The sequence below is a fragment of the Cervus elaphus genome, chromosome 27 (genome assembly GCF_910594005.1).
Source record: "Cervus elaphus chromosome 27, mCerEla1.1, whole genome shotgun sequence".
In the NCBI taxonomy this organism is placed as follows: domain Eukaryota; kingdom Metazoa; phylum Chordata; class Mammalia; order Artiodactyla; family Cervidae; genus Cervus; species Cervus elaphus.
Window position 1 is genome coordinate 24,476,744 of NC_057841.1, and position 17,536 is coordinate 24,494,279.

At 44.7% G+C, this 17,536-nt stretch overlaps 1 protein-coding gene across 9 annotated transcripts in view; it reads right to left on the reverse strand.

The window, feature by feature from the left end:
* Window positions 1-17,536, reverse strand: part of FHOD3 (formin homology 2 domain containing 3) — a 502,620-nt gene that overhangs the window by 187,440 nt on the left and 297,644 nt on the right. For all 9 annotated transcript variants that reach the window (XM_043888946.1, XM_043888942.1, XM_043888941.1 and 6 more), the window contains exon 6: window positions 16,276-16,370. In XM_043888946.1, the coding sequence (XP_043744881.1) occupies window positions 16,276-16,370 (95 nt within the window). The remainder of the gene's footprint in view (window positions 1-16,275; window positions 16,371-17,536) is intronic.

Sequence of the window (17,536 nt, forward strand, 5' to 3'; positions counted from 1 at the left end):
CAGGGCTGTCCCTGCCCTGACTCTGCCCACAGCTCCCTCTCCCTGTCCACCTGAGACCACCGTGAGAGCCTCCTCAGTACTTCTGGGCTTGTCACCTTGAAGCCCTTTCTCTAAACTTCAGCCGGAGTGACCCTGGCACTCTCAACCCTCCACTGGCTCTGCATCACATTCAGGGTGGCGTCCAACCCTGAGAGCTTTATGTCACTACCAAGCTCTCCGTCCTCATCCCCTGTCACTCCCCTTCTGCCCGGGGCACTCCCATCAGCCACCTCTCTTTAGTCACGTGGCAGTGTGTTTTTCACATACTGAAGCTTGTGCCTGACTCAAGAGTTTTCTCATTGGCTATTCCCTCACCAGTCACCACAGGACTGGCCTTTCCTTATCTTCCAGGTCTGAGAGATTCCCCTCATGGGAAATAACCTTTCTGACAACTTCATCTAAAGGAGCCCCTTGGTCACTCACGTCAATCTGTTCTGTTTTATTCACGTCCTTTTTCGTGACCTGAAACTGTTACATACACGTTCACTCACCTGATACACGTCACGCCTGTCTAGAGCAGTGGGTCCCTTCCCCAGGGGATCTTCCTGACCCAGGAGTGAATCAGGGTCTCCTGCATGTCAGGTAGATTCTTTACCAGCTGAGCCACCAGGGAAGCCCCAGAGCAGAAGCCACCTGGTGGCGGAGATGCTGTTTTTTCTGACACAGCAGAAACCGCCTCTGCCTCCAAGGGGCTGCAGGGTCAGTACTGCACACGAAGGGCAGGCTGGAGTGCCCTCTTCACCAAGGCTTGGCTTGCAAACCCAACCACTAATGTGTGTGGAGCCAGTCTCCTCAGCCCGCTCCGACCCCCGACGCCCCTCCAGTCCTCAGCAGGGCTGGGCCCCAACCCCGCAAGTGCACTCAGGACAAGCAGCGCCTTGGGCTTCCATCTGTCCGCCCTGTGACATCCTTATCAAATGGGACCTGAGTTCTGGTGAGGGCTCTGAACTCTCTAGAGCACATTCACCTTTTGTCACCCGCGTCCCACATTCTCTGTTCTCCCTAACTGGGTACAGACTAAATTCCAGAGTGTTTTTCTCCGCAACTACAAGGTGGGGGGTAGGAGAGGAAGGCATGGCACAATCAACTGTGCTATCTTGGTACATGTAGAGCAGAAAAAATGTCTTCAAGTAAATAAAACAACCCAGCAAGCCCAGGCTTGGCGCCCTCCTCGGTGGGTGGACTATTATTATGTGGCTTAAGCCTCCTCGGTGCCTTCGTGGGAAAGAACCTGGCTGCTGCCCAGCCCATGGCCCCATCAGCTGGTCTCATCTGGGCTCCCTCCTGGGCATCTCTGTGGTCACGGGGCCTTGGCTGACAGGGTACCCAAGGACCCACTCTCCCTTACAAGGTTCTCTAAGCAAGAAACCACTGTTTTCTCGGGAAGCCTTCTTTCCCTATTAGTCTCAACACGCCTGTTCACGTCGTCTTCTCCTTTGCTATGAAGGCTCTGCTTAGAGATCTTTTGCTGCTGTAATTTTATTTTTAAAAAATCCCTAAACTATTCTGATTCAAGATTTTAGGCTTCTGTGAATTTGGCCTCTACTCGGTCTAAGTTGATGTTTATGTGCGTTTGGAAGCTTTACTATGTAAAATTAATCACAAACATATTATATAGTTAAACTACTTTAGAAAAAAGAGTGCATTAGCACATTAATTTAATGGAAATGAACAGTACTAATTGCTAGCATGTCCCAACTAATCATCAAAACACAACCAGCGGAGCTCCTCTTCTGAAATACCTCATTAGCATTGCTGTACTGACTTGAAAGTAATAAGAATTCCTGACTTCAAAAGATTTCTACACCAAATGCTCATTTTCCAGAATTCACTTAATTTGATGCCCTCAAGTATCTGGAATGCTATCAAAACCCCCTAAAACCTTGGAACAGCCACAATGGAGGCCACACAGCTATTCCTCCAAGTCCAAACACGCTGCTCATCATCTCAGAGCTCTTAAATATCTGCTGTACTTACTCTAAGACACATTCTAGCAGGAGTGGCCACTGAGCTTCCTGATCTGCTGAGAAGAGGTCAACGAGAGGCCAGTGATGGACCAGGAGAGGCAGGCCCACCGTGGCAGCGGGAGCAAGGACCATGCATGAGGGGTGGGGAACACGCGGCATGGATGCCAGCACACACACCACTGCAAGGCTCAGACACTGGAGGCTTCTCAAAGGGCTGTGGCAGTGACCCTCCAATGACATTTCATCTCTGCCTGGTGCTCCTTCATGTTCTAAGGGGCGGTTTCATCACAAATAACTTACAGGCTCAAAATTCTGCCTATCTGTCTAGCACTGGGGGCAATCACTAAGAACTGATTCTCATTCTTATGGAGCATGAACCACTTGAGAAGATAAAGCAACTGGTCACAAAACAGTAACCAGGGCAACACGGAGTCAGTCTCAGAAGCAGTGGTTCTGAGACCAACCAGACGCTGAGGGATGTAGATTCCCCACATCAGAGGGTCTGAGTGGCCCTTGTTAAGGATATTGCAGAAGCAATTCAGAACCTGGATGGGGATGAGCTGGCCGAGCTATCTAAGGTCCTTCCCAATCCCAAGATGCTCTGATTCTTCTTTCAACGTCCTGAGTGCCTTCCAGATGCCCAGCACCCATTGAGGGTCCCTGGGGGGTGGAGGGGGGGGGTCAGGAAGCTGTAGCCTTGCCTTTAAGGAGACAGTCATCCTGCTTTGGAGACAGGACACAGAACACCTCCACGTGACATGGCTGAGAGCATTACCTGTGCCAGGGGCTGTCAGAGTCAGGCTACTGAGGACGGAGAGCTACGTCCCAGAGCCAGGCCCTTACACTGGGGAGAGGTGGTCGGACAGGCTCAGATCTGATCTAGCCAGCCTTCTGGGCTCCCAGGGACCCAAAGGGCGGTGTGACAGCCTTCAGGTTCCTGCTTATACAAATAAGCCCATTTAATTTAGGGTTTGGAGGAACCACATGGAGGGGAGGGTCTACATTCAGCCTTTGGGCTACATATTACCTACTTTTATATACAGTCAACCCTTGAATAACATGGGTTTGAACTGTGCAGGTCCACTCATAGGAAGTTTTCTTTCTTTTTCAAAAGTAAATATTATGGTACTACATGATCCGCGGCTACTTGAATCCATGGGTGCGGAACCACGGGTACAGCACTGCGGATATGGAAGAACCGCAGATACGGAGAGTTGACTTTAATTTATACACCATTTTTCAACTCCTGGGAGGGTCTGGGTCTCTAACCTCTGCATAATTCAAGGATCAACTATAATTACATTCTAGGAAAAACTGGTACTCTATTTTAGTGCTGTCCATCATAATAAATTATGTTTTATGTTGCTTTAAACATGCCGCTAAATCACAGTATAGAACAGGAATCTGAGACAACCCCGTCACATGAGGACAGGAACACACAGCCAGCGGTGAACTGTGCTTCTCATCAGTGTGAGCCTTACTCTCCACGGCAGCTGTTCCTCTCTGATCCTACACAGCATAAAGCAGGGGGCGTGAGGCTTCCGAAGACCAGAGAGGCCCCACGGACAGCCCAGGACTGCAGTGTCACCTCCGCGTCAGGGAGGCGGGGACTAGTAGGACGATGGTGTGCACAGGGCTTGCTGGCTTTGTTGTTGCTGTTGTTTAACTTTCCAGGTCAACAACCCACAAGGAGGGCGTGGAGTCAGCCTGTACAGAACCTGGTTGTCTAGGGTTTAGATAAAATGTAACCACCAGTTGTTATGGAAAAGGAGTAAGAGGCAGTTCCTCAATAATTCTGCTCTTAAAGGCAAACTAGAGGGCTTCCCTGGTGGCTCAGTGGTAAAGAAACTGCCTGGGAATCCAGGAGACAAAGGTTCAATCCCTAATCCAGGAAGATCTCATATGCCTGGGGGGCAACTAAGCCCATGAGCCACACTATTGAGCCTGTACTCTAGAGCTGGGATCCACAGCTACTGAAGCTTGAGTGCCATAGAGCCCACGCTCCGCAACAAACAAAGCCACCGCAACGAGAAGCGGGTGCACCACAGCTGGAGAGGAGCCCCAGCTCGTCACAACCAGAGAAAAGCCCGCACAGCAACAAAGACCCAGCACAGCCTGAAATAAACAGATACAAAAGCAAACTGGAACTCCCTTCACGTTTTATGGTACTTAGAGAAGACCAAGAACTTCACCTAGCAGGTCAAATACGTTGCTTATTAAGTAGAAATCAAAGTATTCCCCCAAGTCTCCAAATTCCTACTCTTCTAAAAATTCAGCAACCATAGAAAGAAAACAATTTCCAAACCTCGGGATTTAAATTATAAAGGGGGTTTGAAAGACGTGCTTCATTCTATCTGTTTCATTTCCACTTAAAAAAACAGCATAAGTACGTTATAGAAGTGGATGCTGGTTATTAAAACTGAATTAGAAATTGGAGGGTAACTTGATTCGCAAAGCTTTGCCACACAGTTTACAAGCTAACCAGAACTAAGAATATACTAAATATTTTAACAAGAACAACAACAAAATTCAAGTGACTTAAGATATTTATCAAATTTCTCTTAAATGCTTTACTCCAAAGACATATACTCAAGCTCAAAATTCCTAAGCAAAAAGCTCAGAATGGGCCCCAAAGCCATTGTAACTGGTTATCAGATATCTTGGGGTCCAAATCTCTCCCCTTTTGTGCTGTCATCATAAGAATGAGGTTGATCTTATCAGAAATAAAGTACAGGCCAAAATATACTCCCTGAGGCTAAAAATCTGAGCCAAGGCTTTCAGGCGTCTGGGGGGGGAGGGGTGCAGACCCCAAAGTTGGCTCACCTGCCAGGACAGGAAGTCACCCGCACCAAACCCATGTGATATGGCTACAGGGCCTAATGGCCAACCCATGTATGACCCAATGCAATTTGCAGAAAAGGAACCAATTTGGTGATTAATGAAGTAGCCAACTGTGGGGCTGGGAAACCCTCAAATTTTTACTATTTAGTCGCAGGAAATCTTGCAGAATGCCAAATACAGAAGACTATTCAAAAATAAAGACCCTGATACTGGGAAGGATGGAAGGCAAAAGGAGGAGGCAGCAGCAGAGGTTGAGATGGTTGGATGGTATCACCAACTCAATGGACATGAGTTTGAGCAAGCTCCAGGAGATAGTGGAGGACAGAGGAGCCTGGCATGCTATAGTCCATGGGGTTGCAAAGAGGTGGACACAATTTAGCAACTAAACAACAAAAATAAAAATTCAAAAATAATTCAAATAAACGTCAAAGTAGTAAATAATGCTGTAAAAGAACATGTTCTTCTATTGAGATAAAGTACTGGGGCTTACCTGGAAGTTTTTGTAAAGAATAATGACTAAAAGTGAACAAGACCAAAAAAACATCCACTTTGCTAAATTTCCTTTGGGATAGATTCCTCAATGTAACTATGAAGAGTTAGCTGATAACAGGTAACATAAATCCACTGTTGTTATATAAGCACTACCGAAACCCTGCACTAAAATACCGCCTCAGGGAACACCTCGATAGTACCTGCAAAATGAAGGGGGGAAATCAACCAGAGTGGGTACTTTTCCCATGACTGCTATCCCCAGCTTCAAATACAAAACCTCCTGGTCCAGAAAGCTCTGTGATTGGTCACACAGCTAATTTCTAGAGGGAGTCAAAGAAAACCAAGGCTAATCTGATTTCTACCATACTATAAGGAACCCCAGCTTTCCCTCTGGTGCAAAAATATAAGCCATGGGGAAATGTGACACATATCCTTCTCTGAGCAATAATCAAAGTTAAAGAACTTTCTTATGTAAATAACCAGCCCTGGAAACATGACAGTGGACAACTGCCAAGCTCAGGAATGGTGAAAGTGCTGTTAGCCAGAGTGTGGCGGTCAGCTGGCATCTCCTTAGAGTGCATGGAGAAGGGCTGGCAGATGAGTACTGGCAGGTAGAGAGAGGCTGCAGGGATGGGGGTCAGCAGTGCTGGCAAAGGATGGCCTGAGCTGGTAGGGCTGCTCCCAGGGGTCTCCTGGAAGCTTATGCTTTTTTCAGTCGTCCTGTCCACCCAACTCTCCTAGAACATCTCTGTCTGAGGAACAGCATATCAGCTACAGTGAAGCTTTTACATCATCCCAGATGTTCTTCCACATTAGAGCCACCCATTTCCCAGAAGCTGGAAGACAGCTGCAAGTGCTTGGCCACATGCCCCAAAAGGGCAGAAGGGTCAGAGTCCCACCTCATTCCTGTTTCCTCCCATTTACATTCATAAGGGATCTTGACTATGTAAATTTGTAAGCTGCAGTTCTGGTTTATCAATAAGCCTTTGGAGAGTTGTGGTTCCTGCCACAAATCAGCTCCCTGAAGCTAATCATCTCGGAGCAGAATGAAAGAAAATGCTGTTCCAGCCCTGTGGCTGGGGACCCATGCTGGATCTTGGGGTCCCCTCAGCCTGCTGGCTCCTTTAAGGTCTGACTCCAACCTCTGGTTTTCAATGACTAGTAAATTCTTCCCAAAATGTCTAGTAAAATTTCTTTTTTTTTTCTTTTCCTTCCACTGAGATTATAGGGATATCCAAGAGATCAAATCAGTGAGAATTAGTTTTCTGGGTGTGTGCCTATGTGCTCAGTCACTCAATCATGTCCGACTCTTTCTGACCCCATGGACTGTAGCCCTCCAAGCTCCTCTGTCCATGAGATTCTCCAGGTAAGAATACACGAGTGGGTTGCTATTTCTTCCTCAGGGATTTACGGGTATACAGAGCCAAATAACCAGTAGAAAGGGAAGGGTGGCTCTCTGTACCCACAATATCTCTCTGACACAAATATTACTGGAGTAAGTGAAAGTCACTCGGTCATGTCCGACTCTTTGTGACTCCACGGCCTATACAGTTCATGGAATTCTCTAGGCCAGAATACTGGAGTGGGTAGCCTTTCCCTTCTCCAGGGGATCTTCCCAACCCAGGGATCAAACCCAGGTCTCCCGCATTGCGGACAGATTCTTTACCAGCTGAACCACAGGAAAGTCCAAGAAAACTGGAGTGGGTAGCCTCTCCCTTCTCCAGCGGATCTTCCTGATCCAGGAATCGAACCTGGGTCTCCCACATTGCAGGTGGATTCTTTACCAACTGAGCTATCAGGGAAGCCCCAAATTGAACCTGCATTAAAACTTGGGGGCGTCCATGGTGGTCAAGAGTTTAAGAATCTGCCTGCCAATGTAGGGGACACCGGTTTGATCCCTGGTCTGGGAAGATTCCACATGTCATGAAGCACCAAGCCCGGGTGCCACAACTCCTGAGCCTGCGTGCCCGAGGTCCCCGTGCTCTGCAACGAGAAGCCACTGCAATGAAAAACCCTCACACCACAGTGAAGAGTACCCCCTGCTCACCACGACTAGAGAAAGCCCATGCACAGCAACAAAGACCCAACACAGCCAAAAATAAATCAATAAATACATTTTTAAAAATTAAAAAAAACTCATGGGATTTAAAAAAACCTTACCTAATGAAATACTGCTAAACACGGAAAAAATTCAAACACAACCTCATTCACTAAATATGCTTTCATCAAAAAACAAAGAAGCTCTTTAAATATAGCATATAATCAGAAATAATTTGATTTTACAATCTGCTGCTGCTGCTGCTAAGTCGCTTCAGTCGTGTCCGACTCTGTGCGACCCCACAGACGGCAGCCCACCAGGCTCCCCCATCCCTGGGATTCTCCAGGCAAGAATACTGGAGTGGGTTGCCATTTTTTTCTCCAATGCATGAAAGTGAAAAGTGAAAGTGAAGTCACTCAGTCATGTCCAATTCCTAGTGACCCCATAGACTGCAGCCTACCAGGCTCCTCCGTCCATGGGATTTTCCAGGCAAGAGTACTGGAGTGGGTTGCCATTGCCTTCTCTGTTTACAGTCTGAGAAATATCAAATGAATTACAGTACATTCATATGCCTAATATTAATTACACAGGCATTAAATGTTAGGTTTTTTAAATACTACAATAATACAGGAAAATATTGTAGGAAAATTACAAGGAAATGTACAAAGTTTAAAAATCTTTATGTAATAGCACTTCTGGTGATTTTTACTTTAATTTTGTATTTCTAAAGTTTGGTATAAAGAGAATATATTACTCTTACAATCATAAAAAATCAGTAAAAGTTTTAAAAGGCTATTTTTTAATATCAAGATTTCATACTATACCAATAAACTTAAGCTGTTTTTTCTTCAATCAGTTATCTCTAACTGCATCAGGAAATTAGTTTTAATCCAAACTTCTATTAACAAAATACAGATTAATTCAAATAAGTTAGAAAGGTTAAACATAAAAATCTGATAGAATTCATTGAACTGTGGTGTTGGAGAAGACCCTTGAGAATCCCTTGGACAGCAAGGAGATCCAACCAGTCCATCCTAAAGCAAATCAGTCCTGAATATTAATTGGAAGGACTGATGCTGAAGCTGAAACTCCAATACTTTGGCCACCTGATGCGAAGAACTGACTCATTTGAAAAGACCCTGACGCTGGGAAAGATTGAAGGCAGAAGGAGAGGGGGACAACAGAGGATGAGATGGTTGGATGGCATCACCGATTCAATAGACATAGTTTGAGTAAACTCCGGGAGTTGGTGATGCGCAGGGAGGCCTGGCGTGCTGCAGTTCATAGGGCCTCAAAGAGTCAGACACAACAGAGCAACTGAACTGAACTGAACTGAACTGGGTAGATCTCATGGAATTTTATTTAATGTGTTTTTAAATATACAAAATTGAAGCTCTAACTTCTACTTAAAAAGTGGCAAAGACTGTTGCTCCAAATCTAACAGTAAGAAAAGGCCAAATAATCATTAAAATCAACTTTTATTGAACCCATTAGAGAGCCAGGATTTCACAGCAACCAAGTAGCATGAAATCTAAAAAGGGACAGTTTCCTTCCACTAAGAAAAGGAAGGACACAGCAATGGCCCATCTAAGGTAGAGTGGAGAAGGAGGATGGGAGCCACCATACTGAGCAGTAAGTAAAACTCATATCACAGTTTTAACAAACAGTCAGGAGTAGACTGTCATGAGAGTGTGGAAGCTCTGGGAACTACAGACACAAAGGAACTTAGCATCCATTCACACTACTCTCCAAGGACTTCCATGGCACCATGAGGAAGATTGAGGCAGGGATTGAGACCTACGAAAGTCTCCCACAGCACAGGTTGGGGGATGCACAGCCCAGATAACCAGAACAACAGCAAACACCCCACAGGAGGAAGGGAGCAGCCACAGACCACCTGGATAGGCAGGAAACCACATCCCGAGTCTTCTCCTCTGTGATACAAAAGCCGTAAGCAGCAGGGAAGGGTAGCAAATCTTGTTGCCCCTGAAGCAAAGGTAGTGTAGGAGAATGGAAAAGAATAAGACTCTGTACTGCTGGGACAGGGGCAGGAGCCCATCCTCAGAAGAGACCTTTTAGAGTCCTCCTACCACTGAGGGAGGGACAAGACCACTGAGACAGTCCCATCTCAAGACCCAGGCACACTGGCCTTGTTGAAGACCAATGTGGGAAACAAAGGCAATAGAGAAAGTCCAGTCCTGGAAGCACCAGGCCACAGAAGGTTCCACTTGGCGAGGGGCAGGGGCATGGAGATTGACCTCCCTCTGAGACTTAGATGTGTAGAAAATGTTTAAAGCTCACGTGAAAAGGGAACATTGAGAAAAACTCTCTAGCAAGCCAGTTCTCACCTAAAGCACAATTACTTAATAGAATTTGGAAACAGGTGGTAAAGGAAGATATTACAGCAACAACAAAATCCAAGCCCTGCTCCACTTGAGAGAAAACTGAAAACCTCTCTACTCTAATTGCTTAGTATTAGAGACCTGCCCATTTATAGGCATAAACACTACCTACCTTAGCCTATACTGTCCTATACATACCAAGCTTTCAATCAAAAATTACAAGATGTATAAAAAAGGCCCAATTCCCCACCCCTGCTGACAAGAAACAAAGACATCCATAGATTTGATGCAATATTAGAACTATAAAATTCACAATGATTAATATGTTAAAGACGAATGGAAAGGGTAAACACCACGCACAAACAGATGACAAATTTCAGCGAAGGGAAACTGTAAGAATCAAATGGAAATGCTAGAAGTAAAAAGCATTTAAAGCCTAAAGCTTTCCTTTCCTAAGTGAATATGACCTTGAGGTTGGAACTCTGGCCTGAAATCAATGGGAAAAAAATCAAAGCTCTGCATTTAGGTGTTAAACAATCACAGAGATGCAGAATGGAAGGAACTGGCAAATGCGGATGAGTAAAAAACAAAACAAAACCTGGGAGGTTTAGTGAATTATTAGTTTGATTGGAGCTAACACCCAGGGCTGCCGCTGAATGCAGTGGTGGGGTCTGTAGAAGGGTGACGCTGTATTCTGGGATTTTACCATAGCAAGATCCTTTGTACTGGATGGACAGAGAAACTGCTAACTCACATGATGAGGAACTGCAAACTACATCCCCAAGGACTGTCTGTGGAAACCATCGAATTTAACTTGGACAGGATGGCATAATCAGTTCAGTTCAGTCACTCAGTCATGTCCGACTCTTTGCAACCCCATGGACTGCAGCAGGCCAGGCCTCCTTGTCTATCACCAACTCCCAGAGTTTACTCAAACTCATGTCCATCAAGTTGGTGATGCCATCCAGCCATTTCATCCTCTGTCCCCTTCTCCTCCTGCCTTCAGTCTTTCCCAGCATCAGGGTCTTTTCCAATGAGTCAGGATGGCATGATATCTGTCTTTAAATACTTTAAGAGTATTTCCATGGGGAAGTGAGTGTGTGTTATTCCAGAAAGCAGTGCAAGGCATTTGGTTAACAACAGAGAGGTGGAGGTGGGTCCCCACAAGTAAGGCTTTCCCACAGTTCCAGTGTCCAGTAATGGCCGTTTGAGGGAAATGGCACTTGCTCAGCTGAAGTATCAGGAATGTGGCTGGTGAATGTCAGAACATCTTGAACAAGACTTTGCCATCTCTCCAAAGCTAGAATTCTATTTGATATTACATTACTCAAAAACCACTTCAATGAATCTCCAGATAATTATGCTGAGGGAAAAAAGTTAACTCCAAAAGGTTACATGCCGTGGCCCCTACCATTCATATAACTTTGTTGAAATCACCAAAGTATAGAAATGAAGAACAGATTAATGGTTGCCAGAGATTTAGGTTGAGTTGGGAATAGGAGGGAAGTGATATTGGGGCTCCTGTTAGTTATGGATACATTCTGTCTCTTGACTGTACCAAAATCTCAACTGCCTGATTTGTGATACTATAGTACAGTATTGGAGGATGTTATCTTTGGAGAGAACTGGGTAAAGATTACACAGGATCTCTATGTATTATTTCTAACAATTATATGTGAGCATACAATTATCTCAAAACAATTAACAAAAAAAATTAAAAATGAAAAAGCACTTCAGATCACACCCACTGTGGGTCATCTGAGTGGATCACACTGGCAGTGACTGCCAATGACCATGACCAAAAGGTTGACGAAACCTCCTCTACTTCACAACCAGCCAGCACTTCCTGGCACCATGGATACACCTGTTTAGCTCTCCTGGGGGACACTGCCTTCATCTTACCCAGTATGCCAAAGCTTTCCAGCTATTGAAGCCCAACTGCCAAATTTTCTCTTCTTGCTAGGGGAATTCCCTGTGGCTCAAAGGTTAAGAATTCACCTGCAATGTGGGAGACTGAGGTTCGATCCCTGGATCAGGAAGATCCCCTGGAGGAGAAAATGGCAATCCACTCCAGTATTCCTACCAGGAAAATCCCATTGACAGAGAAGCCTGGCAAGCTACAGTCCATGGGGTCACAAAGAGTAGGACACGACTGAGCGACTAAGCACCACCACCACCACTGCCTCTGCTGGAGGCAATGCCCTAGTCATAGCTGCCCAGGTTCAAAACTATGACCCTCGCTTTCATTCTTCAAGCTGTTTTTCTACATGCAGAAATCAAGTCCAAGGAAGCTATTCTGCAAAATGTCTCCAGATTTTCATCAATTTCTGCTGCAATTCTTAGCCAGGTCTCACTATCTCAGGGCTTTGATAGCATGCTAGGCCCCAAGCTCCCTATCCCTGTCAATTTCTTCCCCTACCACCTCCATCCTACACACCCAATGTTACTTCTCATCATCTTACTGTCCTAACAAGAAACTTTGAGCCACATCCCCAGTGTGCGTGTGTGTATTTGTTGTGGGAGTGGGGAGCATGGCTCTCTAAGGTGTATAAGAGAGAGAGAGAGAGAGAGAGAGAGTGTGTGTGTGTGTGTGTGTGTGTGTGTGTGTGTGTGTGTGTGTGTGTGTGTGTGTGTGTGTGTGTGTGTGTGTGTGTGTGTGTGTGTGTGTGTGTGTGTGTGTGTGTGTGTGTGTGTGTGTGTGTGTGTGTGTGTGTGTGTGTGTGTGTGTGTGTGTGTGTGTGTGTGTGTGTGTGTGAAAGGGGCTTGTGGCCAGAGCTCCCCTTGACTCAGGTTTAGCAGCTGTGCCACATGGGAGTCAGGGCGCAGGGCCAACCCCACACAGCACAAAATAAGTCTGGAGATCTATGACCAGCAATTTGGGGCACAGCTGGAAGAATGAGCTGCAATGGGGCCGAGAGAAAAATGCAGCGAGAGCAACAGAGAAAGGGCAGGTTTCATGACAATATCAGGAGGTCATGAAACCTACAAGAAGGTTAAGGGCTACTGGGGCCTCCCCCATGGCCAGAAGGCGATCCATACAGATAAAGAAAAACAGACTCTCTTTATGATAATAACGAAAGGTTATATTGTACAAGCCGAATCACCTTACCCCAGTTAATGAGACTTCCAGATATATTGAAGAGGGAAAAAAATCCATATTGTGTGAAAAGTCATGAGGACAGCATCTGCTTCTTACCTCTGACTGGGAAGTTTAAAGATGGATTTTTGTAAACAGAATGAAACATATTATTGAAAAACACCTTTTCTTTCTTTTAAAATGTAATTATTTGGCTGCAAATGGATCATTTCTTCCTCTGGTTATGAGACTCGAATACCTGTAAATATTGCATAATGGCCTGCTGGCAGACACAACTTGTTGCCTTTCATGGAAGGAAAATGAAGAATTATGAGAACAGAATGGCAAGGGTTCTCTAACCCCAGATTCCATCATCAACTCTGTGCCTGTTTAAGGCACAAACAACAGAACCTCAGGGTTCCTGTCCTTCAGGTTCTGAGAAATCTTAGTCAAAAGAAAAACCTGGGACCCCTGGCTTTCCTTATTTCTTAATTTAATTTTAATCAGGAAAACCTCTGTGGCCATATCGCCCAAGCAGTATATTAAAGGAGAGGCTGAGGCTTCCTTCTTAAAACTTGGGGTTTCATGTTGGTTCACCTGTTCTTCCTGGCAGAGATCTCGTTCCCCAGTCATGGGGGTGGGGGGGAGTGTTAAGGTCACCATTTTGGTTTTGTAAAGAAGTGATCTCATTAGAACTGCACTTGGTGGCTGCTGCCCCTATTGACTTTCAGCCAGTAGCCTGAAACTGAGCACTCCCCGCAGGGTCAGCTGAGACCTTCCTCTTTCATTACAGAGTGGACACAGGCTCCGAGCAGCCCCACAGTCCCCTAACAACACCAACAGCCCCAAGGCTTAGGCTGAGCCTTGGCTCTATTTTCTCTTCCGCATAATGCCTGGTCTGGTGTTGAACACAGCAGCTGGAGACCATTGTAGGGAAAATGAAAGATGGAAGAAGGATCCAGCAGTGACCATTAATGTTGATGCCCCGAGTGCCTGGGCGGGGGAGGGAAATGCCTTGCCTCAGAGAGATGCCCAGGATCCCAAACACCGTGTGTGCTGCACAGGGAAAGAAGAGGGGAAACATAAGTCCTACATCTCATTCCTGAGGGCTTTGAATTTCATGATTTCCCCATGTTACTTAGAAGTCAATAAAGATGTCCCATATATTCCTTTCCCAGTGTTTATTTTCCTTGCAAAATGATGCCAAAGAAAAATCGACAGGGTACTACTGCAACACTGAAGGCTGTGAGTCTTCCTCCCATCTACTGAGCAGATGGAGCCACTTCATTAGGCCCATTTCCTTTTTCTCCTCTCCTGTTTTTCTTCCTGGTCCTGGTCTCTCCCCTCATCCGTTTCTCCCTCTCTCCTCTTCTCCATGCCTTTCCCATCATTTTTTCCCCTCCCACTCCCTCCACCAGGATCTTACCCTTCCTCTACTCCTTCCTGGTCATGAGCTAAAAGGTGGTCAATTTTCCAGTAACAAGGGTAGCTGCTAGGTTTTATTCCTGTTTCTAAATAGGGTTGGTTGTCGGCATTTTATTATGACCATAATAAAGTCAGCTTTCATTGCAAAATCTCCCATCTCCCTAGCTTTTGGGGTCCTCGAGACCCTGCAGAGAGCCCAGGGGAGGGAGAAGTTTCCCAATGAACATGAAGGTTAAGGAGACTGAGCAGAAGGGAGGAAAAATCAGAAAACACTGAAGCAGGATATGAGATACATATCTTCCCTCAGCCTGCAAAATCAACCCAGTAGGCCAATCATGCCACTCAGCTTGCAAGGTCACCTAAAGCACTTTGTAAATAAAGGCATATCCATTTCCCAAAGAAAACAGAGCCAAATGTTTAAAAAGAAGAAGAGGAGAAGGACGAGGAAGAAAAAAAGAGGAGAAGAAAAGATTTTCGGTCTTCTAAGAAAAACCATAACTGTTTCTATTATAATATGGGAGAAGAGACTCTATTAACAATAATACTGGGAAAAGGAAAATTGAGCAGAAGATGTGAGGGTCAACCAAAGACCTGGGACCCAGTGGGTATCACATACCAAGGACTGTGACTCTGCCCGAGAGCCCAGGGCTGGTGCCCACCAGCCTTGGCAGGCTCGCCACTGTGAGGGTGGCAGGGAACATAGGGATGGGGAAGCCTGGGATGACCACGGGTTCTGCAGGGACCCCCAGGAAGCTGTGCTGACTCTGCAACATGTCTAAATCAGGTTGAAATTCCCCACCCAGGCCCCCAACACTCTCCCCACTTGACCCTGCTGCCTACTCTCATCACCGTGATGTCCACCATGCTGCCTCACCCCACAGGCTGACCACACTCCAGCCTGGATTCCCTGGCTTCTGCTCAAGACGGGATCCCTTCTGACTTCCTCCAACTCTGCCTTCCAGCCAGATCCTTCATGGCCCCACCTGAGAATCTAGAGAGCGTGATGCTAGAGGCTCCCTCAGCTTCCAACACCCCTCGAGTGTCATGGCGGATCTTTGAGTGTCATGGTGGGTCTTCGAGTGTCATGGCAGATCTTCAAGTGTCAAGGCGGATCTTCCTCCTCGGGGCCGTGGCCCCAGGGACTGAGGACTCACAGACAAGGCACTACCAGACAGACACGGATCCCCAAGATCCGTGGGGGAAACTAGAGAGACCCTCAGAATCAAGCACGAGTTCCTCAACTACAAAGTCGGGACATTATTTACCTTACAGTAGCCTCATGTAGATTAAAGGCAATAATACCGGAAAAGCACTTATTATGGTGCCTGGGTGAATTGTGAGTAAATGCTGGTCGCTTTTATAATTGATGGCAGAGTTGAAAGGCAGACTCAAATTCTTTCATCTATACATACAGGAATATGCATGTACATATATGCAACATACACATACTTAAGTAACTGACCGTATTAAACATGAAATACATTAGGTAAGATGAATGGCAACCCACTCCAGTCTTCATGCCTGGAAAATTCCATAAACAGAGGAGCCTGGCAGGCTACAGTCTATGGGGTCAAAGAGTCGGACACGACTGAGCACGCACTCGTTGGCTTTACCACTGGCAAGATTAATGCTCTACCCATTGCCTAATGTTTTAATTAAATGTTAAAAACCAAAGGTGCCAAAAGTATTTGATTAAAAATTAAAAGAAGGGGCTTCCCTGCTAGTATCAGTGGTTAAGACACTTCCACTGCCAGGTACACAGGTTTCATCCCTGCTTGGGGAACTAAGACCCCATACGCTGCACGGGCAGCCAAAAATTAAAAAAAAACAAAAAAGAGCTTAAAAGAAAATAACTAAAATGCATTAAAAATTAATAAGTTCTGTGCAGTTTGGGTATTTTTTTAATCTATAAAATCATAGTCCTTGATTGTACTCTGACAGGGCTGGAACAGAGCTAAATAGGACTTCTTTTTGCAAAACCATCCCAGAGAGCATAACAAAAAGAGAGGTGTATGACATACAAACCAAATAAAATGTTCAACCATAATCTCTTACCTTGGACCCAATGAGAGTGTACAGCCACTGAATGGTTTCATTGTGGTTTATTACTCCATTCATCCCATCCACGTACAACATAATCTGGCCCAAAGCTAAAGAGAAGAGAAAAAGAAGCAAGGAGATGTTATGGTTTTATATGTAAATAACATCTCCAATGATCATAATGTCAAGTGAGATTCTCACACTTTAAGTACACTGTATGTTAATGATCAAATCTGAAGATTTGATCTTCTGATTTGATTCCTGAGCTCTGAAATTAGCAAAATCTCATTGCAGAAAGTGTGGACCTCTCAAGAAGAAACAAAGGCTATTCCTGGTATCTGGAAGATGCAATTAAGGCACCAAATCCAGTGACTGTTGCTTCTCTGTGCCTTGATGTATAAATGCATGTTTTCTGTTTCTATATCTGGGTGAAGTCCCAGATGGGACACAGATATGGATGAGATGGTGTCTGGGTCGTGGCCTCCAGTTACAGAAGGAGGTTCTCAAAGCAACCTGTCCAGTGCCCCAGCCTGTGGTCAGGCTGGTCCCAGATGCTATGGAACCATCCTAAGTTTATTTGAATCCTTAGATAGGAGATAAATATGTATTTAAGTATTATTTGTAATCCTTTCTAAAGATTTTTGGGTTTTAAAATGTCAGATATTATGAAAAAAATTGTCATTACCAAATAAATTCTTAGTTAAGGACAATACAGTCACCAAATATTGTCATTATCCATAAAAAATATATTATTACACTTTTTAAACAAATACTAACTCAATTTTTTCAGTTCTCTTAGTTTCAAAATAATTTGGTGTCTAGAAAATCAATAAACAAAGGTTATATACTCTAAATAAATAGGCTTCACTGAATTACATCTGACCTGCTAAATCTCATTTCAGTCATAATTAATTGGTATGGCATTGACACTTTTGGCAACCCTTTTTTCCTGGTAATAGTAAAATATCTCATTTTAGAAAACTTAAAGTAAGAGGTGTGAAATGAAAATAATTCATAATCTCATAATTTATAATTATTCTTAACATGTTGATATATTTTTCCTATATTCTTTCTTTTATGCTTTACACACATACAGCTTTATATGCAGGTTGTAGGAAACAGTTCAGATGAAATGGTGTTGACTGAAAACAGTAAATAAAACATAAAATGTGAGTATCCACTAATTCCAAACATACAAATATATGTGTTATGTCAGAAAATTTATTATTATTTTATCCAATAAATAGATAACAAAATCCCATAATCATTCTGAGAA